This window comes from Stegodyphus dumicola, chromosome 9, assembly GCF_044657685.1.
Source record: "Stegodyphus dumicola isolate Sdum_Otavi_A_Nest chromosome 9, ASM4465768v1".
NCBI classification, from domain to species: Eukaryota; Metazoa; Arthropoda; class Arachnida; order Araneae; family Eresidae; genus Stegodyphus; species Stegodyphus dumicola.
In genome coordinates, this window is record NC_140776.1 from 63,206,489 (window position 1) to 63,232,938 (window position 26,450).

At 31.6% G+C, this 26,450-nt stretch overlaps 1 protein-coding gene across 3 annotated transcripts in view; it reads left to right on the forward strand.

Annotated features, from left to right (window-relative positions):
* Positions 1-26,450, forward strand: part of LOC118195157 (protein turtle-like) — a 1,209,650-nt gene that overhangs the window by 915,186 nt on the left and 268,014 nt on the right. For 2 of the 3 annotated variants that reach the window (XR_015043000.1, XM_085823517.1), the window contains exon 9: positions 12,012-12,311. The exons of the other annotated variant lie outside the window; for it this stretch is intronic. Coding sequence is in view for 1 of the 2 variants with exons in the window: in XM_085823517.1 (XP_085679643.1) it covers positions 12,012-12,311 (300 nt within the window). In the remaining variant the exon portion in view is untranslated. The remainder of the gene's footprint in view (positions 1-12,011; positions 12,312-26,450) is intronic. 3 annotated transcript variants of the gene reach the window in all.

Below are 26,450 nucleotides of genomic sequence, written 5' to 3' on the forward strand. Positions count from 1 at the left end.
AGTCTTTTTTTTTTTTTTAATTTTTTTTTTCTTTGCTGAAAATTAAGATAAGGCCTTTTTTCGTGGAATTCTACCTCTTAGTCCAACATCTGTTAATCTTCTCCTGATTGTTCTTGAACTGACAGAAACACCAGCATCATTCAGATCACTTCTGATGGCCGTTGATGACATTTTTCTATCTTGGAGACATAGTCTTTTTATTCTTCTGTCATCAATAGATGTGGTGCTCCTTTTTCGGCCTTTTCCTTCTTTGTTTTTTATTGAATTTGTCTCCTGATATCGTAAACAAAACTTTCGGACTCCATATGTAGTCACTGAACCACCCACCCGTCTTGCAATTTCAGCATAGGAAAGACCGCTTTCTCGTAACACAATAATATTACATCTCTTTCTAGGTGTCCTCTTTCATTTGATGTTATTGCTTCTTGACTAAATATTAAAAATTTTTACAAACATTCTTACTTGTAATTGCAGTGTATAAGAAACAGGTCCTCCTTCTACAGAACAAAGCAAAATAATTAATTGTTTCAAGTGTAAACATGATGTCAGCTTCTACTGGCAGTTACTAACATTTGATTGGTTCTCAGAGCAAGAACAGTGATTGGCCAGGAAAGCTAGACATTACAAACCACTTCATAACTGCGTTTTTTATTTATATTAAAGTACATATAATTTTTTGTATTGCAAATAATTGAATTTTGTGTTTTGTATTGAATTCAGTAATAAATTCTCTTTAAAGTGATATATACGAGTTTGCATTTTGCGAAACGTAACATTTTCTATAAGCCTACAAAGGTCTAAAACATAAAAATCTCCAAAAGTGTCCACAATTTTGGCCACCACTGTATAGCTATATATCTCTCTATGTATACATACTGTAAACACATATTATTGTAAAAGTTATTGTATCATTCCTATATATATATATATATATATATATATATACATATATACTAGAAAGCCCGGCGCTCATACGAAATGACCGCTGTTCTAGATATTATAAATTGTAATTAAAATGATTTGTCAAAGGTGTCTGCTAATTCAAAATGAACTACCCAGGGCAGGCAGCGAGGACGCCCCTTTGCTTACTGCCCCACGTGTTTCCCCCTTCTACTTACTTAATTGCTTTAGAGTGCAATGAAGGAAACCACTGGCGGTACATTTCTTAAGAGCCACCGCTAGCTCATTAAATAAAGGTGATTTAAATAATAAAATGCTAATTCACATGTCAAAGTTCTCTTTGTACGCAACATTTCTTGTGTAGATCTTTCCATCATTTTTAAGCTCGCCTTACAGAGGACCATCCATTATTTTTAATTTTACGTCCGTTCTTTCACGAACTCTTGAACAGGCAACATAAAGATGACCGTGTCCAAGTGCAGACTCAGGTAAAAAAATGCCAACACGCTTAAGCGTTTCGCCCTGAGACTTATTGATGCTCATAGCAAAGGCAAGTTTTAGAGGAAATTGTCTACGTCTCAATTGAAACGGCAACCCTGTGCCGTGGCAACTTCACCCCATTGGCTAGTACAGTTACGCAAGCAACCAATAAACTATCGGCGACAAACAGACACTTAAGCCGCATATAATAAAGATATTTATTTATTTCATTTTATTTTTTTCATCGTTGTCGGTTTTGCCGGTTGCATATTTCCGAATTCTATTATATATATATGTTAAATTTATTTATTGAATGCTAAATGCACGTGCTCTTGTATTTTTAATTTTTACGGCTTAGCTTTCTCATAATATTCGTCACGCGCTGCACTGCACGGGGAATAAAACAATTTACAGTTACGCAAGCAACCAATAAACTATCGGCGACAAACACTTAAGCTGCTTATATATTTGAAAGGTACACGTTCCGGACCAATTTATGAAGCTCCCAACAAATTTTAAAAATAGTGTAACTATTCGACAGCAATATAAATGTATAGCGTATGCATATAGAAGTTCAAGAAATAAATAAAGAAATACAGATGTTCATATTATGAAGATTTTCTGATCATATTCATAGCAGTGTTATTCAAATACAAATAAAAGCTTCCTAGAATTAGAAGCGACAAGAAAAATGCACCTATTATTTTATTTTGATTAACTTACCCGAAAAATCCATAACAAACAACATGACTACACCAAGAAGAATGGAATCTCATTTCCTTGGTGAGCTGATAATAGTCGTTCCCATCGGAAAGCCGAATTATGCGATAAATCATCATACGGAACGAATAATTCATACGGACAAACATTTCTTTTGTTTTGCTAGATAAAAGACTTATATTTCTGTCCAAGACGGTCTCTTTCTTGAGGACTTTTGTTTTTAATTCAAATATCCTTATTTTTTTCAGGGTTTTATCAAATGAAAATGTATCTGTAAAATAATATACATATTCATTCATACGTTATGTAAATATTTATTTAACACTGCAAATTATGCTTAAAACATATTATATATATATATGTGTGTATGTGTGTGTGTGTGTGTGTGTGTGTGTGTGATATTTTAATGTGCTTTACTTAATCAGTCGTAATAATTGAGGGTAATGGCAGGAAGACGAAGCTGACAAAACTGAGTTCGAAGAATTACAATCTTTACTTTTAGGCACATAAAATAATTTTTTTTTTTGTAGAAAAGATAGTTCTAGATCATAGTTAGCAACAATACTTTTTATGTACATTGCGCAAAAAAAAGGGGGGGCAGTTCTATGCTTCGGTTCTACTGGGCCGATTAACGAAATTCAAACTGCGTTTTTCATCTCTCGAAAGCGCAATTTAGGATATATATTAGATTTATATATAGCACTATTCTAACATAGGTATTTTGACACAAAATCGGACTTTTTCTGAAATAATATACCAAATTTTTACATATTTCGATTTTACGATTCAAATTATGTCAGATGACCAAGTTTTGTAAAAATCGTACGAGTAGTTTTTAAAAAATTAGCTCTCAAATTTTAGCTCCTCCGTGTTAATTGAATTTGGCATATATTTATTAATATCTCTTTTTTTTATTAAACTTTTTTGATTCTTCCTTTCACATTTCGAAATTTAGGTTGATTCCAAATAAAATTCAGCCATTTTTTGCGCTTTATTTTTTTTAATTTCTATTTTTAAATAATTTTTTTTATAAATTTTTCAAAAAAAATTGAATTTTAAGCTATAAGATTTTTACCGTCATCTTAAAGTAGACGTATTTCGAAGCATACCTGCAAAAAATTACATTTTTTTATTCAAAATTTCCGAAGATATACATGAATTTATATATTGGCGCCTTTTGAAATTTGGCATATTTGTTGAAAGCGATAAAACATCAAATGTGGTTTCAACTTTTTGCTAAAATTATTTGGAAGTAGAAACGATGTGACTTTTTTCCGCTCATACACTAATGTAAAAGGTAAGAACGAAGTACATTTTTTTCTGCTCGTACACTAATGAAAAAAGGTAGGAACGAAGTGCCTTTTTTTCCGCTCCGGCATAATGGAAGGGAAAGGAAAATTGGTTGCCATATATTAAGAAGCTCGTCAAGTGAATTATTCTTGGCCAAATTGAAAAAAATTCGCCAAGATAAATTTTTGAATTTCTCCGTAAATTTCGGACCAAATTTAACAAAATAAAATATCTGGGCTTAATTTGAGTCATAGAATCGAAATATGGAAAAAATGGGTATGTTATTTCAGAAAAAGTCCGATTTCGTGTCAAAATAACTATACTATAATAGAGCTATATATAAATCTAATATATATCCCAAGTCGAGCTTTCGAGACATGAAGAACGCAATTTGAATTTCGTCAATCGGGCCAATAGAACGGGAGATATAGAATTGCTCCCCTTTTTTCTCGCATTTTTCGCATATATATAATTAATAGCGATTACAAAAAAGGAAATTTCGCACCATTATGTTAAATTAAAATTTTTTATGTTAAATATGCAATGTGCAGCAATATATTTGTCAGTAAAATCTCTCCTTTAAAATTTAAAACCACATTGAACTACTCTTCACCAGCAAGCCCTCTTATGCTCCATAAATAAGTACCTAGACTTTAAAGTACATAACTATGTATCAAGAAACAAATTTTAAACAATTTAAAAAAATTAATAAATTATAAAAATAAGTCGCTAATCTTAAATAACTCAGGAGAACAATGGCTGAAGTGTATTATAATACAAAAATTAAATGGGTAGCACGTTTTATATCTTAATTTTTAATAACTGGCAGCCAATGTCTAACATTGTATACGGGCCTACTCTACGATGTTTATATATAGATATATTTCGCGTCTATATCATAAGAATGGTAACAACCTTTTCTGGACCCTGCCATTTCTAGATCAATCCATAATATTTGACTTTTACACAACGATTATGACGTAGCTGATTCGGAACTTAAATTCAAAATCTCTGCGACCAGAACTTTTCTCCTATTAAGATTTCACTCTGGATAACAATGTGCTTTGCTTCTGCTTATCAGCAAAGGCAGACTTCTTCAACAAAGCTAACAAAAATTTAAACATTCTGGAAATAGCAAGAGAGTGCCAAGTTATTTGTGGTCGTAAAGGTTCTGTAGTCAACATTAATACATTCTGCATATAACCTCACATTTTTACTACGTACAGAGAATATCAGAGCTAGGTACATAAGATGACATGACGGAGAAGAAAATCTAGCAGCCGTAGCATGGATACAACACACAATTTTATTCCTTGGTAACTCATTCTTAGAACACGTATTCTTCTTTTCGCATCAACCTTATGGATGTGATAAGAACCCCACAATTTTTTTTTATAACCGATCACATATCGGGACAGTGGACGACATAGAGAGCGAAATAACTCCTTCAACAAGACAAGAGGAAGACAAAAGAGTGAGTATGCACATCAGGCAAAGGTTTATTTACAGATTTCGTTGTTTAAATTTTAAATGGTGACTGGACAAGAGCTGCGCTCATTTCAAGAGAAACAAATCGACGTAATGCAGATATGTTTTAGATGACACACTTTAGGTTCATGTAATAAATAATGTAGGAGTGTTGTTTGCGTAGATGTTGATCCATAATGAAGAACAAACTTGGAAGCCGAGGCAGACTAAATATTCCTTATTATTTCAACTGACATTTGCGGCCACAAAGAATTTGGCCCTCTAATCATGCTTATTTCCAGAATATTTACATTTTTGACCGCTTTGAAGAAGAATGATTTTGAGTTCAGTTTCCAAATTAGCTGCGTCATAGGTATATGCATAATAATGCGTCAAAAATAGCGAAATTTTGGAGAAGCTCAGTGCGCGGCCACGCTTCAGTGGCAAGATCACCTGGTAAACAATTGCACGTAGATAGTTAGTGTACTCGGGTGGATTTACTGCATTTTCTTTTATTTCACCAAATTAGTGGTGTTGAGATTAATACAAATTTAATGAGTGTAGCAGATAGTGAGCCAATACAATTTACTGTTAAGCAGTGTAAGAGAATACAGAATTCAGAAACAGGCGATATTTGTATGATTGATGTAATTGTTAATGGACATTTAAGATTTATTTTAGCATCCGTATATATTCATCCGACTGTTAATTCAGGAGATATGAAGATGCTCTTCTTCAGTGCTTTGATGAAATGGCTGAGACTGCATTAGTGATTGATAAAGAGTTTGCTGTAGATACTGTAAGACAACGTTATATGTTCTTACTATTATGATGGGAGCTTTCAAAGTAGACGTGTTTCAAAGTAGATATGAAAAGGCAATTGATTTTATGAAATATCATTTTAATCTTAATTTGATGCCCTGTAACTATTCAAGCACACTTGCCAATTCATTTATAGATTTAACATTCCCTAGGAATATAACTGCAGATATCTTAAATTACGTATTTTATTTCTCATATCATCGACCAGTACTACGTAGAGTCATTCTGAATGAATAAATGTAATAAATAATAACATAAAACATATATATGTGTAAAATCTTTTGTTTATTTTAGTTGTTCTGCAACATCCTCACGCTTCCGTTAGTAATCCTACGAATTAAACACCATCAGATGTTTAAACTAAAAGAGAAAAGCCTACCGTCATTTTTTTATCTTTTTAGCATTGTCATTTAGCATAATTTTCTTCGCACTTATACAATTCAACCGCAAAATTTACAAAAACTGTTATAGCAGCATATGTTTAGAATTCCCGATGCAGATTTAAGTGTTAACATACATTTTTATATTTTTTCAATCTTTTGTCAGTCATCGTATGAATGTTGAGCTTTCTTAGTAACATGGCTTCCGGAAATTTTTTTGGTCGTTTTATTATTAATGTTAACTTAACAATGTTAACTATTAACAATTAACTTTATTTATTAAATATCACGTTCGCTGAACTTAAACCACGTAAAGTTCAGTTCAACAGTAATATTGCAAAATATTTAAAAACAGCATAACTTTCGAATTTCCAATAGACAGTCATGCGCGCTGGAGATAAAAATAGTATGTTCTGTACAAATTACAAATTGATAATTTTATTAATAAAAAATCATTTCAAATTTACAAAATATGAAATATATAATGAAGCAAATAAATTATTAAGAAAGACATATAAATTGGATATTCAGATGTAAGGATTTGGGTGCAGGACTACGTTTGATGGCTGTAGGTACTCTAGTTTTTTCATAATGCGAGAAACCAACATACATTCATGCAGTTTCTTCATTACTGAATTTCTTTAAAAGTAATACGGGAGGATAATATTTAGTGACAACAATTTGAAAAGTGATACGCCATTTATAGTGATACCCTGTTATTCAACGTTAAAGGTGATACTTTAGCTATGTGGAATGAGGAATACATTTCATCTTGTAATGCGGAAGTCACCAAAAAGTTCCTTCCTTCTATTTACCATAGACTGAATTCCGAGTCTTTCCTCTCGTTAAATTTTAAAGTGTCTCAGTTTTTATCTGGTCACGGTAAATTTTCAAGTTATCTGTTTCGTTTTAATTTACGATCAAACAATTTATGTGAATGTTCAAAAAGAGTTCCTCAGGATGTGGAACATTTGATTTTCTCGTGCCCTACATTTGATGGCCCTAGATTATGCTTACAGAACGATTTGAAAATGTTCGGGGTGACTTGGCCAGTGAACTTATCTGTTTTCGTGAAGTCCAGACTGCTGTTCTCTGCTTTTGTTCGCTTTATTTATGCATGTAATTTTTAATGTTTATTTATACATGTAACCTTTAATGTTCTAGTTAACTTACTTCTGTAAGCCCCGTGTTGTACATATGTGGTGCACGGGGAGTCTGTATGTTCTCAAAGGAAAAAAAAAAAAAAAAAAAGGTGATACACGGTTATTCAGCGCAAAACCCCGTTTTGAGATCAAAAGCCCATTTGTTCTAATAAACATAGAAAAATTTCGTTAAACTAGAAAAATTTTTAATTTTTAATTCCTGCAAATAATTTGGCTCGAATTCTCTAGATTCTATGAATAAAATCTCATTTTTGAAAAGAATTGTAATCTAATCAATATTTTTGGCAACAATTTCCAAACGAATGATCGTCATTCAATCTATTAACATTAGAATACGTTCTCGAAACTTTTATTTTATTTTTAGTTACTTACAAATGCAGCTATTTCGTTTTTCAGTGTGCGTTTGGCCTCTCAATATGATTTCCATTTTCAGAATGAAATATCTCTGCCAGTTTTTCCCGCATGGGTCTGAAACGCTTGGTATTTTATATTATTTGATTGGTATAAAAATGTTCCTAAAATATACGTACATGGGCCAGAGGAACGAATAAAACCTAGATATGAAAATTTTAACAAATTTGATTTTTTACTCCTTTGTACGAATTAAAGGAAGTATTGAAATGGCGAAAAATTTGGGGTATTATATTTCAACGACAATATCCGTTCAACCGCTCTCGAAACCATTTGAGCTACGTTTTTGCGTGACATTTTTACGTATGGACAGAATAAAGAATTGATTTTGCGAAAAAGGATTGTAAAATAGGTTTAGGAGAGATTTACATATATACATATAAGTTATCTGGCTTGGTGAGCTTAGTTTATTTATTCTTATATGTTGGTAAACTATATCTTTTTTGCTTTAAAAATAATTCATTTCTGTGGTTTGTATGTTCCAGTTATGGATTTTATACCTTTTATTAATCTGCATACAGTATTTGTAGAATTATCAAGAATTTAAAAGTGGCGAGTTACACCTAACGAACCGCCATCTGTTTACATTTGAAAGCCAGTAGAGTAGTGAATTAAGTCAATTTCTACACCTTCAATGTCTTTTTGCCGAGTGGGGCGAAAAGTAAGCTTTCAATTTTGTGCACCGAAAAGTGTGCCCGCTGGAGGAATTACTTGTTTTTGCGTAGAAACTCTAATTTTAGTTGTAATTTTTTTATACTCTTTTAACTGTACGCAGTGTTTTTTTTTTTTTTTTTTTTTTTTTTTTTTGTATTTTACAATTTTTAATGAAGTTTTTATTTATTTTTGCTACGCAGCGAAGCGAGAGCTCAATTAACTGAATGAGAAATATATCTCAAATGAAATTCGAGGAAATAGGTTTAAATGAAATGCAGCAAAAATATGTACAATTTAGTATGCCATACAATTAAGTCATGTGGCATCCACATCAGATTTCTATAATGAAAATGCCGAGCCAAAATGGTACACTTTTATAGCCAGAGGCATTGAGTATACGACCAATGGTTTTGAAAATAAACGCCGAGTAAAGTATTTTTGCGGAGAAGGTGCATAATCCTATTGCAATTTTTGTGTCAGTATGAATGTATTATCAATCCTTTACTGTTATTAAAATATATAAGTGTTAAATATAGATCAGGTAATAGTTTATGTTAAATGCTATCCTTTTGTATCTCTATAATGCGTCCTAATCCCATTGCTTTGTTTGGAAATACTTTGAACACAAAGCAATATTAAAAAGTATTAAAACTGCAAAGTAGTATTTAAAAAACAACTGCAAAATATACGACGCATTTAAAAATTAAAAAAGCCATCTAATAAATAAAATCGTAAACCTACAAAATACTTTACCTCTCTCACATCCTCTCCATACACTAACAGGCTGCAATGATGCTTAAAAATAAAAATTGACATGTATCGCATATGTTTTCCTTTCCTTTGCCATTGTTATGGATGTGAGCTACTTCTCTCAAAGGGAACATAACACAGGAGGCTTTCAAGTGCTATCTGAAATTAAATAAGATAAGAACATGATGGATTTATATGCCTGCGTAGGCAGTCGGCCTTTATTTGAGCAAAAAAACACAATTCAGATGAAGAATAAACTCTGTGTATTCAGATGAAGTAAATATCTGCAGTAAAATATGACTATGATATAAATGTCTAATCTATCAGACGAACTAAATATTTAAAGAAATATATAACTATTATCTGACAGAAAATTGTATACTATACGTTTAAGGAAAATAACTGGTTTTAAGTAACTAGCAAATTACTTTACATAAACAAAGTATTCGTTTGATTAAATTGACACATTGAAAGTTTATTCTAAAACACTAAAAATAATTTAGGTGATTACGTTATACATATTAAAAACCGCCGAAGTAATATAGGAGAGAAAACCACTTTGCTTTAAAGCTGCCCTGAGCTCTTGAAGAGACCAGAGATTTGGCTGATCTTTGTTGTTAATGTAAGAATGCTTTTCATGCAGTTCATTTAAATTAAACTTCAGAATAACAGATGGCCACCGTAATGCCTTACTCACTTTTTTTTAAATTTTCGGTCATTAGGTTAAATCTAACTGGATATAGTATGTTGCATCAATTTGAAGGAACTTCGACTCTTCTGCCTACCTGATAAATCTGTTCCTGCTCTTTAATATAATTTACCTTCGTTCCAAACGATGAACTATCGATTCTGAATCGAGATGAATTTATTAACAATACATAACTTCATTTTTGGTTGATTAAAACGTGATGCTTTATAGAGATGTAGGGGCTGTATGTAACATCTAGCGAACAGAGGTACGTCGATTGAAGTTTCAGGGAAGGTAATTTTTGATCACAGGATATATAGACAAATATATTATGATTTTTATTCATGCAGTTGCTGAAATTTCCGTATGAAGTTCATTCTTGTATATCTCTCCTTTCGTCTGGTGGTTAAGGACAAATAAAAAACTTACTATTTGCCCCACAGAGCTGCAGCAGTTCAATAGCTCTTTGATATAAGTTCTAATATAGTACTACCATTTTCAGCCATTTTATCATCTACCACAGACTGTAGATGATATTCTGCCGTTAGAACTCCATTCATCACCTGGTTTCCGATTTCCTGTCAAATAGCCTAAGGCAGAGCTGTCTTTTTATGTATTCTCGAAATACAGACCTTTTGCAAACATAGTCTTGTACTAATTTGAATATTTTTTTTCCAATGGTGGGCACTTGCCTATAACGGCATTGGCCACTACTAAGGCCAGAAATGGTGGCCATTTTATTGTGGAGGCATACAATAGGCGGCCATCGTTGCCTCCTATGAAGGGACTGACAATTTTTACATCCATGCCTTCTCCGGGATTCGAACCCAGGCCCTTCGGTATCGCTGTCAGACTTCCCTAACCACTATACCGTCTGGGCAGCCTCATTTGATTATAGATGCATGGCTATAAACTATTACACATATACAAAGAAAATAATACTGTACATTATATAATGCAATTCATAACATAAGCACTTAAAAACGTAACTGTGCAATGCCAAAATACTAGTGCACCAGTACAAGTATATACGTATAGTGGTATGATATAAACATAACTGTGCAATGCCAAAATATTAGTGCACCAGTACAAGTATATACGTATAGTGGTATGATATAATTATAATATTAGTAAAATATTATGATAGACTATTATATTCTAATACTAGTACACTTTACAAATCTGTAGTACTTATGTTAATACTGTTATACAGAATTTACATTGAAGATAGACTTTCAAACAGTATTTGAAAAGACATCTAGTGTGCTGAGTGAAGAGGTTAAATCATAAATATTAATTTAGTAAATTATTTTTATATATTAGCAAGCACAGTCTTTAAACATCACATCTGAAGCTCTAATGTTAATTCCGTTATGTAGTGCCCTAATGTGTCAGATCTTGAATATTTTTAGAAATTATAAAGTCAGCCGATAATCGGAGTTAAATATCTACGTGTCGACTACCGCAAATCAGAGAAATATCGATATTTAACCTGCTAGTTCCTGAAATTCAAAATTATATTAAATTTTTTAGTGTTGATGGAGATTTATAATATTTTTGCTCGCCACTTTGCTGCCAGTTTAATAGAAATTAATAGCTTATTCGTATATATTAGTTTCAAGATCTTATTAGGTATTTCTCCCACCTTCATAGCATGCCTTCATGGTGTAATGATCAGCACGCTCAGCGCGTATTGGAGAGAACCAGGGTTCGAATCCCGCTGAAGGCATTGTTCATTTTTCACATCTGCTGCTTTCAAAAAAATACCTGATGTCTCTACAGTGGGCCTCGAACTAAAAAAAAGTGGTGGATGTTGATTATTCACCCCCAAGATTTGGCGATTGGATCCTCTAATCCCCATTTGCCCTTTAAAAGGAAGAGTGTATAAGGTATTTCTCCCACCTTCTTCTTAGCATACTTCGTGGTGTAATGGTCAGCACGCTCGGCGCGTATTCGAGAGGTCTGAGGTTCGAGTCCCGGCGAGGGCTTCCATTTCCTTACATAAGATAAAAACCCTAATGACTCTACAACCTCTTGATAAATAGCAGAAGAGTATGCTGTCAGTTTGTCGAAGAATTGATAGATATTAGTATTTAAAAACTCCGTGCATTAAGAAACTAGTTTGCAAAAGTATTAGTTGGGGATGTAAAATTTTAATAAATGATTTTGTTTCTGAAACTAACTGATGTACATAAAAGTGGGTGGATAATAAGGCAACCAATGTTTAGATAATGCTAAATATTTAGTGTTTCAACTGAAGGACCAACAAGAAACCATTTGTTGCAGGTCCCCCAGAAACAATGCGTAATTGCGTGGTCACGAATCATACTACCGACTCCCTCCTCATTCAGTGTGAACCCGGATATGATGGTGGTCTTCCCCAAACATTTCATCTTGAAGTATACAGTTCTACGAATGAGCATCTCAGAGGTAATTTGACAGCTGAAGATAGCCCAACTTTCCTGGTGGACAACTTGCTGACTGGGACATCATTTATTTTGGTACTTTATGCTGCCAATGCCAAAGGTAGAAGCAATTCCGTGGCACTTGTTGCAAGCACACTCAGACCAGCAGAACGGCACACAGGCAAGCATCATTTATCTTCTGGGTAGAAAAGCAAAGAGTTGATGTTGTATATACCATTGCGTTGCCTTAATTTATATGATATTGATTTATATTTAAAAGTCATTTATATATTGTACACAAAACTGACTAGGGGTTTCTATTTTTATTAACTAATTAAAAAATTTACCACTCTTCACTAATCCTGTACTATATCAAATTGTTGCTTCAGAATCGAAATAAACATGTTCATTTGCGAACATTCGATTTTGTTTACCCTGTTTCAGAAATTTGAGACAAAACTGCACTTCGCGAAAAATTGCGTAAAAGGAATATAGAGGTAAAAACAAATGACGGAATCTGGAGAAATGATTTTTATATTTTTAAAAATGCTAAACATCAGTTTTTAAAAAAAATTTTCCTAACTTGATGGTAATATAGTTACTAAACCCTTGATCATTAAACAGAACTTTGAGATCAAAATTATTGAGTTATTAGTTGAAAATTTAAATTAAGCTCGCAAATTTCTAATTGCTACTATTGGGCTGTTGCAAATGAAATTGCCAAATTCATGGGTGCTTAATAGTAAACAGAAATATATTAGTCAAAGCAGTCACTATACATCACTCCCTAACGATGCCGTTATTTTAATATGTTAATATAGTTGGGAAGTCATGAAATCTTTAACTGCATTAGAGAAAATGCATTAGAGATGTTAGAAAAGCTCCCGAACACATACTACACCAAGTTATTTAAAAGGGAAAGTCCATTGACATAAGCGCTAGAAGATGAGGGCGATGAAGCCCATTTTTACATTTCAGTTGGTGGACCTTGTGATTGTCAGTCTAAATATGAAATCTGACATTGTCTTTTAGCAGAAAGATATCACGCGGATTGTCTCATGATGACTGCTCAATGCATAAGCTTCGGTTATTCGTCACATATCCTATGCGGGGCTAATCTACTGCCATGCTTTAGCCCTTGACAACGAGAAGTTGATGACGGATAATATCAGAAAAGGAATGATGGTTTTATCTTCTTTGCTTCTACAGTTTGATTGATTTCAGTAATTTGTGAAATTTTCATCATCTTTCACCATTTAAAGGAACTCCTGCAATTGTTATATGAAATTCATATTTTATTTACATTCACGATACATTGACAAAATGCTGTTTTCTCTTTCTGTTTAGAAAAGGAAAACATACTTCCAGCCATTTGCCTCATTTTGATAAGGGAGAATGTGCAGACGTTGAATTCCAACCCTTCGTTAATCACAGGTCACTAATTTTTAAATCACAGGTTTGGAAAATTGCTAAATAAAGGACATTCATCGTCTGTAAAATCTACAGGATTTTTATCGTTTATTCGCTGAGATTAATATAAGAATCAAGATGTAAAAAAAGTTCAGAGTTCAGTATCTCCTAATCTAATCTTTGCAAATAATGCCGAATGATTTATTTCTAACTGCTTTTCTACTCAAAACCCTCAACTCATATTTTTAGTTTCAATCCTTACCGGAGTGTCACATTTTAACTCTCAAAGAAAAATGATTCATGCTTGATTGATTTCATTATCTGATGCATATTGAAGTCAACAATTTCTGTTACTAGAACTCTTTTTATCTAAGTTTTGAAACGTAAAAAAGTTGCCTAAATTGGAGCATTTTGTTTTATAGCAATGAATAAAATTCATCGTATCTCTCACCGATAGCTTTATTAACAACTACACAATCATTTTTGTCATTTACTTAATACCAAAAGATTATGATCATCTAACAAATGCGTTTTGGGATTCGTCACTTCTATTCAAATTGTAATGGGATTTCATTCTGTATTCATTTATGTGTACGTTTCATGTGAAATGAAATAACACATCATAGAGAAGAAGCTTCAGAAGCTTATATCCCCAAAGTAGCTTCTATCTCAAAAGAGCCTAAAAACAATTATCTCAAATTGTTTCTTACTATATATTATGGTGATGAAAGAAACGTTAAAAAGAAAAAAGTTTAAAATATTATTTTTTAGAGGTAAAAAAGAAAAATTGGCTTTTAATAATCATTATAAAAGTAGTATAAGTAGTATAATCATGACAAAAAACTGAAAATAACTAATATCCATCTGTCAGATATGAAATATTAATCTTTGAAGAAAACTTTAGTAAACGTTTGTTTCATTTTTTATTCAGAGGTTTAATGGAAAACTTAAACATTCTACATTATTTTTCATCTCAATTTAAACAATTTGGGAAGTACCTGAGCACGAAGTTCAGCACACGTATTTATTCAAATTACTTCCAAAAAATACTTTTTTATCACAATAGGAAGACGAAGATTGTATTTCTAATCAATAAAAATAGCTGTATTTTGCCTTTTTTCGATAAACACATCAAATCTATCTGATGTTATGTCATTTTCCTTCTTGAAGTGTCCAGTGTCATGAAATAAAAATGAAAAAGCCTTTTGAAAAAGACATCTGACTTATAAATGTCACTTCTGGTTTTTCAGCTGCATATTTCTGATGGTAAAAACTGGTAGATTTCCAACTTATTTTTTGGAACATGTATTTTTGGAAGGTTTCCTTTTTTATGACAGATAAGGTATTGATTTCTTTCAGCAATATCAAGAAGATAGTAATAAAAATTTGTTGTTAGACTTTAACATCTAAGTTACTTTTGACGTTCTCGAGAAGATACTTTATTTTGATTAATATAAATGTTTCCAAATTAATAATTTTATTCAATTTGGACATGTTATAATTTTTCATCTTTTTATAACATTTTCATGTATGAAAATGGGTTTGGAGCTTCCTGTTACATACATTTAGATAAGCTGATCCATGGATATTACTAAATAATCAACTCTAGATCATGGGATACGCAGTTGGGAAGAGTCCCAGACGGCCCAGTGAGAGTGAATTTCTTGAGATGCCAAATAATTAAAGTTGCAATTTAAAACAGAATTCCCTTTTGCTGAATTGAATGTCTTTTACATATCAATTATAAAGTCAAATAGTAAAACTTTAGAATGAAACATTCATGCTTGAGCTTCGCTCACGAAAAAAGTATAGAAACCTCAGCGCTTCAAGCACTAATATGATTTTGACGTGCCTATCTGAAGTATCCTGATTGGGGAGAGCACAGGAGTTTTTAAAAAAGAGTACCAGTGAATATTGTCCTTCACTCACGGTGCCATTTATTGTCAAACATCATCAATTATAATATTAACAGCATTTTGCAACATCACTTTGCTTTCTTTAGCAAATACATATGGTGCCATTAGACAAATAATATGATATTAACGCCGAATGTGGCTAACGACTGCTTCATCACTTGTCTCACAGAAAGCCAATTCCTTCACAACTTCTTCGAACAGATGCTCGCATTGCGCTCTACAAACTAATAGCGACACACACGAGCTCGCTTGCGATGCAGTCCTTTTTCTCAGAGGTATTCTACATATCCATCAATGAAAGTCACTTTTTGGGGGTAGGTTGTGCAAGAAATTCGCTGTAGTTTTACAAACAAGAATATTACAATTCTTGAGGTATAAGCGGGCTTTTAGCTTGATCACTCAAAGTGTCATGTCATAGTTCTAGGCTCCATGATTACGTCTCATAGAGTATCAGTGAATATAATAACTCGCTGGTAGGGCCATTCATCGTCAAACATAATTCTAAAAGTATTCTGCATTATCTATAATGCCATTAGACCGAAACGTTCACACGGAAACAATGCGTGCGTTTTATTCAAATTTATTTGGATTATAATAGAGTAAATTATTGTTTATAGTATTTAAATATGAATGTTCGCAATTTTAATTATTTCGATATCTGGACTCTTCTATTGGCTTTGGATCCAAAATAATATGTGACATTGGATGTTGTATTGATATTAATATGTGACCTTGGATGTTGTATTGATATTAATATGTGACCTTGGATGCTGGATTCACTAAGTGAAAAATATGTTACTGAATTCCGTGGTCATATATATGATGTGTCTTTTAAGCAACCGCAGTCACGTTATTGAGGCAATGAAAAATGCCTCAAGCACACATGTTTCAAGTAATTGCGTTCATTGCACTGTTGCATTAAAACATTATGAGAAACTTACAAATAAGTCTACCATGAATAAAATTATGGCACATGACATTATGAGAAACTTACAAATAAGTCTACCATGAATAAAATTATGGCACATGATTATAATGTCTTAGATAAATGATGATGGAGTCTAGAAAAATAAATCAGTCGTGAATACATTTACGTCTGCTTACGTGATAGTCGTGCATAGATTTACATCCTCGCTATCTATAATTGTAATTACCTCGTTTTCCGAGATTAACTTCATTATTTTCTATTCACCTACCATCAAACGTTGTTTACCCACATAAAATAACTTCACTTGGTGCCCAAAACTCTTCAATATGCTGACGCTTGTAATTCAATTAAGCTCATTTTTGATTAATTTACAGGAGTTGATTTTTTACATAAGTGGCTATTTCATTAAGCAACAGGCACATTTTTCAATAGTTATGCTGTCCAATACGAAATCCAAATTTTAATGAAGTATCTTCAAGCAATATATCATCTTATTAGTCGAAAGGACTTTTATATTATAACACAACATTCCTTCGCTGGCGAGGTCCTTCCAAAGCGAGGATTAAGAATCATTATTCAAACTTAGTCTATTGCTCAATTATTTAGGTAAATTGCACATTTTTTGCTTTAATGAAAGGATAGGAACTGCATTATGGTCGGATTAAACTTTAGAGAACTTTATTAATAATGTTTACCATCTTGCTTCTAAGCTTATCCTCAGACCTGAAGATGAAAAAGCTTTTAGGCAATGCACAGATTTACATCTTTTAATACTTTTCTCAAAAGTGGCAGTTATAAAGAAGGAATATTAGTAATCTGTTTAATTAATAAACAGGCGTCCTTTTCTCATTATAATACGTAAAGTGTCCTAATTAATATTTCATTTTTAATCATTTGAACCATGTTACGCAATGGAAAAGTGCAGGATTTTTGTCTCAAATGAAAATGCAAAATGTGATCTGTGAATTTACTTTATAAAGCATGGATACGGATATGCTTTTACATCATATTGTTAAATCTCAATACATTAGTTTCAAATATAATTGACAAAACTACCTGCAATATGTGTATAATTCTCACAATACAAATAAGTAATTATCAATTAGTTTATAATATAGTTTAATAATTCATCTATCAGTTAGCTTATCAATAAATCAGACTATTAAGGCCCAAATTAATTTTAAAAATTTAAGTAACAAAAGATAAAAAGTTTTTTTTTTTTTTTCGTATTCTGTAATAGTTTCTTTATTGAAGAATGTTTCTATTTTCAACAACTATTAGTTAATTATTTTTCTGTAACAGTGGACAAAATTGAACCTAAAGATGAGCCACACACATTATTTCATTCATATCAATATTCAAAATATGCTTTCACGCAATAAATGTAATTTAGTTTAAATTCTTCGGAATTACTGTCCCCTAAACGATATTAATTGAATAATATGCCTCTAGAAAAATATAAGACTACCACTGCTGCAATGCAATCTTGCAAACTCTAACAAAAGTGAACAATTTATTTATTCAATTTTTATGCATATGTTAGCAATTAATTAGTTCCTTTATTAAAAACACATTCTGTCAAACATTAATTGTTAAATACTTGCTTTATTCAGAAACATTACCGTCAACATTACTGCTCAAAAAACATTACAGTTCAAATTATTATCGTTTTGAAAAAAAAAAACTGTTGTTGCCAATCGTGAAAATACATTTTAAATAAAATTAATACGTTGCGTTTACATTCGGGCATCCTGACTTAGTTACGACTTCGGAACATTAAGAACTTATATTTGAAAAAATTAAATCTGTAATATTAATGTTTATAGTTCGAAAGTCTTTAGCTGTCATATAGATTCAGCGTCGTTTTCTATTCTTTTTCCGTGTCCTAGTTTTAGTAATATGCGGCGTGTTGTTATCGTTATCCCCAGTAACACTAATGTCATCATCATCATCATCGTCTTCTGATTCAGCTTGACACTGCCATGACTTTAATTGGCTCACATGAGCTGTCGTACTAAAGAAATGTCCTTTCACCTTCTCTTCTAATTGACTCTATAGGTATCACTTGGTAAAACTTCTGTAACTACCAAAGGTCCTAGATACTTTTGTTGTGTTTTGGTTGATTCTCCAGTTGATTTAGGTACTCTTCTCATAACTACTATTTCTCCTCGTTCGAATGTTAAAGAATTGCTTTTCTTCTTGTCATAATTTACTTTCATTTTCATCTGCATATCTTCAATTCTCTTTCTAGCTTCATTCTGTAAGATTACTGGATTCTCCCATTCATTTGCGTCTTCATCTGTAATCATCCTCATCAATCCGTCGTTAAATTTTGGTGAATAACCGTGAAGCATTTCGAAAGGAGTTTTATTTGTAGTCTTATTTATCATATTGTTTAGATTTCTTTCGCATTCCTTAATCATTTTGTCCCAGTCTCTCTGATTCGGATTTTCCATACTCGTTTTAATCGTAGCCAAAATTTTTCGATTCGCTCTTTCCACCATTCCATTATCACTTGGATGTTGAGTTGAATTGAGTGTATGACTGATTCCATTATTTTGACAGCACTCTCGAAATTTTTTCGCTGTGAAACATGTTCCTCTATCGCTGATAATTTTTTCTCGTAACCCAAAATCATCTACAAAACTCTTCAATGCAACTAACACATACTTGGTTGCAGTACTTTTCATAGGATATAAGCGTGTAAATCTCGTAAAATTATCAATTATTACAAATAATTCAGTATTTCCTCTTGAACTTTTTACGAATGGTCCTAAATGATGTATATGTTATAATTGCAAAAGGTCTTCTACCAGGTCTAATTGGATGCAGTTCTCCTTGTTTCTTACCACTAGGCATTTTATTTACTAGGCATTCGAAACACATAGAAATGTGACGCATAACATATCGTTTCATTCCTTTAAACCAGTATGATTCCTTGATTTTGGCAACAGTTCTGTCTGCTGAAAAATGTCCCAAAAGATCGTGAAATTTTACTACAATACCTTTTCTCATCGATTTAGGTATGACATATAACAATTTCTCCTTTTCCTGATCTTTCACTTTACGAAACAATCGATTATTCTTCAAGACGTAATTTTCAGTTACATATTTCTCTGCATTCGTTCTATCATTTATCTTTTTCTTTAAAATGTCTATTAATTTGCGTAATTCTGGATCTGAATGCTGAATCATAAGAATTTGCTCATGTATCGTTAGCGTTAAACAAACTTCCAAGTTGTTTTCAATTATAGAGTCTAAAGTTTCTTCTGGCTGATCAACTGGCGATCGGCTCAATGCATCTATGTGACTCATTCCTTTGCCTTGCCTGTGCTTTATTTCAAGATTGTATTCCTGGATCAGATTACTCTACTTTGCTATCTGAGGATTTGAAGTTTTCTTCGCGTTTAAATAAACTAAAGCTTGGCAGTCTGTAATTACCGTAAATCGGATTCCAATTAAAAATTGTCGAAGTCGTGTCAAAGTCCAAACTATAGCCATTAATTCTAATTTGCTTAAATGATAATTCTTTTCTGTTTCTGTTGTTCCTTTACTTACACAATAAACTAAATGCCACTTTCTATCTTCACCTTTTTGCAACAGCATTCCTGCCAGTCCTTTGTTGCTCGCGTCTGTGTGCACTTCAGTCTCTGCTTCGGAATTATATAATGCTAGTATTGGTTCATTAGTTAAATGATCCTTTAAAGTACTGAATGCTTCTTGCTGATCTTCGTTCCAACGAAATGTTTCATCCTTCCTCGTCAGTCTCGTTAGCGGCTCAGCTTTCTCTGCGTATTTCGGTACAAACCTTCTAAAGAAACTTGTAAGACCTAAAAATTGTTTAACTTCATGTTCATTGGTTGGTTTAGGAAAGTTTAATATGGCTCGTACTTTTCTTGGTCCAGGTCGCATACCATTTGATTTTATTAGAAATCCCAAATACTCAACTTCATCTTTTCCAAATTCGCATTTTGTCAGTTTCAATGTCAGCATTGCTTCTCTCAATCTATCAAAAACTTTTCCTAAGTTTTTCCATCATTTCTTCCCAAATTTAGCCGGAATTAATATGTCGTCCAAATAGCACAATACTTCTTTATTAAGCAATGGACCTAAAACTTGATTCATAAGTCTCTGAAATTCTGCAGGTGCATTAGCTAACCCAAAGATCATACGTTCAAATTGACCAGTATCATCTGGAGTGATGAAAGCTGTTTTCAGTTTCGCTTCTTCTGTTAAAGGAATCTGCAAATATCCATGAGCTAAATCCAATGTAGTGAAAACTTTACACTCAGTAAGACATTCAAGGAGATCATCTATCCTAGGGAGTGGAAATTTATCTTTAACAGTTTGCGAATTCAACTTTCTATAATCTATCACTAATCGTAATTCACCTGTTTTTTTCTTTACGAGTAAAACTGGACTAGCATACGGAGATCTTGTTTCAGTTACAGTTTAAATTATTATCTTGTAACAATTCCATATTTCTTCCATTCATTTATTATCTTCTTTATAGAAGCACGCTCTTCGGTATTGGTTTTATACGACTTCATGCAAATAGGCTTACTCCCTTCAATTTCTTTAATATCCATTTTCGTTAAGTTTGTACACCCTAATTCCTCCATATTTAATGCAAAACAATCTCGATACTCATTTATCAAATGTAAAACTTCCTGTTTTCTCTCTGGCGTAATATTGTTATTAACGTTAATTTCTTCTAAAGTAATCGGTCTCTTAAACTTCTTAATTTCATTTATTATCAGTATTTCCTTTTGACTTGAATTTTCAGTTTTCTGATCTGAACTTGGTTCAACTAATTCTGCTACTTCCGCTCTACCGATACATTGATTCTCTTTCAAAATTAGTTTTCTATCGCTGTAGTTAATGACTGGTATCACTATTTCTCCCTGTATTACTTCCAATAATGAGCCTAACTCATCTTCCGATCCACTTATTAAAACATAACCGTTATTTATTTCATCAGTTTTAACTTTCACTAAATTAACCGTATTACTTTCGATTTGAGTTTCTTGGGAAGCCTTCAGTTTAATTCGCGGATTGTTGCTATCATTTTGCAACTGTGAAAATGGGCAGTCATTAGCATAGCGTATGTGCAAGGTATTACCTATCTTGGGGTATGCAATATGCGGTAAATCAATCCATGTTCGACCAACTAATAAGTCGCATGGTTGCGTTTCATCTCCTACAATTAGAACTGTAATGTCCTTTCCTTCCACATTATCAATCTCTAAGTTAACAGTTACTTTTTCCAATGTTCTAGCGGCTGGTTTATTCTGGTTCCCAAAGCCAAACAATTCCTCCACATCAGGTTTTACAATAAGATTCAGTCTCTTAGCCGCAGACTGTTTCAATAAACACGAACTAGAACCCGTATCTATGATTGCAGTAATTTCTTCTCCATTATTGATGCGAGCATACTTTAAATATACAGCTGGTGAAAGACCTGAATTCTGGTCCACGGATAAATTATTTTTAACATTTGTCAAGTCTGGATTCTTAGACGTACACCTTTTTAAAAGTATGACCCTTTTCATTACATTTCCTGCAAATAATTTCTTTTTTAGGCTGTGGACAATCCGTCGATATATGTCCATATCATAACAATTGAAGCATTTCGGCTCACCCTTTTCATTGCGGATGCCAGAATTATATTCCCTTTTCCTTTCGTCTGTTTTATAAAATTTATCTCTCAGATTGTATTTATTATCAAAACCGTTTTTAAAACCCTCTTTGAAATTACCATCTGTCTGCATGGAATCGTTAACTTTCTTTGTCTTGAATACTGATTATAGGATCCTTCATAAAATTTAGAACCAGATTTGGGCTGTGAATTATGCCTAAAAGTTTTATTTTCTTCTTGAAGTACTTTTATCCCTGCCCAAATATTTTCATATTCATCTAGTTTTTCAGCCAACTCTTCAGGATTAATAAATTTAGACCAATCATCAATGAAATGGTCTCGGATAGCAGCGGGGACCCTCTTCTTTAATTGATCAGTAATAATAAGTTGTTTTAAAGAGTCAAAATCTGTTACATTTAATCCAGCAAGCCACTCTTCAAAATAATTTTTGAATTCAAACATGAAGTCCTTCCACGTATTACGCAATGTTTTAATATGATCAACGAACTTTTGCCGAACTGTTCAGGGCTTAACTTAAATTTTCTCAGTAGCAGTTGTTTAACGTGCTTATAATCGTTAGCGTTTTCTTCTGATTCACGGGCAATTAATTGAGTTATTTCATAAGGCAATAAACCCAACAGCTGAGAAACCCAGTTTTGTTCTTCTAACCCAATACGTCGTGCCTGTCTCTCAAATAAAACTAAATAAAAACTTATATCACCTTCATTCAAATCATACTTATGCATTAATTTACTCATATCACAAATATTACTTCCACTAACATTAGAAGGAACAGAATCATTTACATTACTACTTCTGATTTCTGCTTCTATTTTCAATTTTTTAAGTTCAAAAGTTCTTTGCTTATCTCTTTCTATAATTTCCATTTCAAATGCTCTTTGCTTATCTTTTTCTTTTTCTAAAATTTCTAACTTTTCCCTGTCTAAACGATCATTTATAATTCTATCTAGCATTTGTTTAGTAAAGTCTTCATTATAATTCTTACTATTCAAAATCTTATATCTTAAGCCTACAATTTTAATATCAGAAGGGACATCTACATCAAGTTCCAAAGCAAGTTAAGTCACATTTCTTGCCTCTTGCCAAATAAGCCATTAAACTTAGACTTCAATTTTCAAATACTAATAAAATAATTATACTTAAGTTATTTCCGTTTAATACTTAGACATAACATAAACAGTTTATAAATTCACGTACCTTTCTACATTCAGTTTTGGCGAGCTTTCGCATTCAGTTTAGGCTTAGCGTACGTTAAGGCAATACGTTGTTAAATCTAGATAATAATTCTAGTTTATCCCACTTCTGAAATGTTAGCAATTAATTAGTTCCTTTATTAAAAACACATTCTGTCAAACATTAATTGTTAAATACTTGCTTTATTCAGAAACATTACCGTCAACATTACTGCTCAAAAAACATTACAGTTTAAATTATTATCGTTTTGAAAAAAAAAACTGTTGTTGCCAATCGTGAAAATACATTTTAAATAAAATTAATACGTTGCGTTTACACATAATTTCGCATCAATTAATTGCTTTAATAACCGACCAATGACATTCAGTTATTTGTTGTTGTTTTATTCTTCTCTGTCTGACCTAATTTGTTTGTATTGATAGAGGATCACCTGCCTTTATTTACAGCTGTATGTGATCTTCACGTTTCAGATTTTTAATCAAATATTATTCGTAAAGCAAACACTCATTACAACTACAACTTACATTAAAAGTATATAAAGAATATGAAACCTCTCCATAATATATAAATACATTATAAAAGTATACTATAATATAATCTAAAAGTATATATTATAAAAGTATATTATATAAAAGTATGTAGAGAATATAAATAGCTCTCCATAATATTTTAATTCCTAAATAAACAAACAATCATTTTTAATTCTTTACATCTTTTTTTTTATGTTTAATAAAGCCAAGACCGATATTTATCTGTTGCCATAGATACTAAACTCAAGAAACTGCGATTTCTACGAATGTGTGGAATGGATGAAATGCAACAAGTTAACAAGTCATATTAATTCTTGGAATTTAAATTCTTCTTTTACTTCAAAGGCGTTTAAACAAAATACCAAGCAATTAATTGATAAAAAAAACTTTGCAGAGATTGAGAATCGAATTCGCCCAAAAACATAAAAATTATTTTTGTAGGTTTGTAACTAATTAACCGCAATGTCTTAGTTGGAACAAAATCAGTTAATTGGTAGTTTCTATACATATTTAAAAGTAAGATTTCAGAAAAAATTATGTAAATTTGAGAAAACATAAATTTAATTATCTTTTTATACATCAATAATTTTTAGTAGTTGAGACTTTTTTGCTGATTTATAGTATTTGCAGAGCCACTGTCGAATTTCTGCTGTTGTGTTAAGTTTAGTTTTGTTCCGAATACAATTTAGTTATAGAAAAGTATGTACTCTTGAATGAGAAACTGTGAAGTTTTCTTTATACCGCTTAAAAGTATTTGCATGAATGAAAAGGCTTGCTTTGCTTGCATTTAAGGTTGATTTTACTTTGCTACCGTTTCAAAAAGGGCATGCTGTGTTATATGCATTTTTGAGTGCGGTGTGAACTATTATGTATGAGATTTTTTTAATACGTCAGTGATTAAAAATATGGGAAAATGAGCTTGTTTTCATTTTTATTCTATTTGGTTGTCATTTATTTCTACAAAACATACTGATTACTCTAAAATTTAATGAGCAATGCTCCTATTATATTTATTTTCTCATATTAAAAAAAAACTTAATTTTTATGAAATTATATTAAACGTACCCATTTTTTACTGAATAAATTCATTAGTAATTATATTTATAAATTTAATATACAATTAAAGTTGTATATAAATTCATGATGCTTAAAATTTATTTAATAAAATTTTAACATCTCAGCCATGATGTTTAATTTTTGTTTTGTACGTTCCTATTTATTATTCTCTTCTAAACGAATGAATGTCATGAACACATGTATGTCAAAATCACATTTCTTGTCACGAACACAACAAGTTTATTTTTTAATGAATTTGATTTGTCATGATTTATTTAATAAAATAAAGAAAATTAATTAAAATCAAATAAAATGGAACATTTTACATTACTAATATATTGCATATTTTTCAAATCACTTCATATATTTTACGTTAAATTTTTGCATAAAGCAAAGAACAAAACAACATGATTATCTCAGCTTTATACTATAGTCTTTTATAAAAACGTTAATCATTTTGATAAATTAAATAACTAGCGATTTGTTATACCCTAAAATGAAAATATCTTTAAGTATTGCAATCACAATATCTATCTAGCTATATGTTTATGTATGTATATACATACGGAAACCATTCCAGGTAAAATATGTAAACATCATTAAACAATGCATCTTTAAGTTAATGTGTTTAAATAAACAACGAAAAATCTGTACTAGTGTATTATATATTAACTTAAATAAGAACATATTCATTACGAAAATTTCTCTTAAGACTTATTTAATAAATCATGTCGGAACCAAATAGAAGTCTTTCTGCATGAAATGAGATTTTATTGCTTTGTGATAATGTATATTTTGCAGCCTAAATTCAATTACAAATACTTTTCTGTATTTCATTATCAGATTTAGTTGTAGAATAATGTTCAGATAAAATTCTCGTGTTTGTTGGAAATTAATGTATGCATTCTTTTGCTTTTGTAGCCTTTTCATTTTTACTTCGAGTTCTGTTCTATATAGCGAATGTCAGTTAGGCTGCTTGTATTTGCATAATTATATCACTGAGCTAAATAATGTATGCTCTTAGCTTCCTTGCATGCATAGTGCATTGTATTTTCTTAATCTCTCTTTCTGTGCTTTTAATAACAGTTATTTCTTTCTCATTTCTTTCGCAGTGCTTTATGTAGCTTTAGTTAGTACATGTTATGCATGAAATAATCGAATTGATGTCTAAGAATTAATATTTCCGCCATATTATCTCGAGACATGTTAACTATATTACTTAATCTGTAATTAATGACCCAAAAGAGCCGAATATCCTATGTTTATGGAACATAACATTCAAAAACGTATTTTAGGTACATAATTTCATTTATAGAATATAATTATACTATCGCTGGCATAGTTATAGGTTTCAGAAATCTGTTAGTTAAGTTAACAACACATGGAGGAATTTTAAATTTAATTATTTAAAAAATCCGTAATAAATTTAAATAAATTCATTTTCAAGCAAATCATATAAAATTAATTAGAGTATATAAAACCAAAAATCATTTGAATGATTTTATAATATATTCAATTCTTATCCATATTTAATGATACAACAGGAAGTTCTGAACTTGTTATTTTCATTACAGCTCGTTAGCTTCCCCAAAAATCATTGATTTTTACTAAAAGTTATACTTCAAAT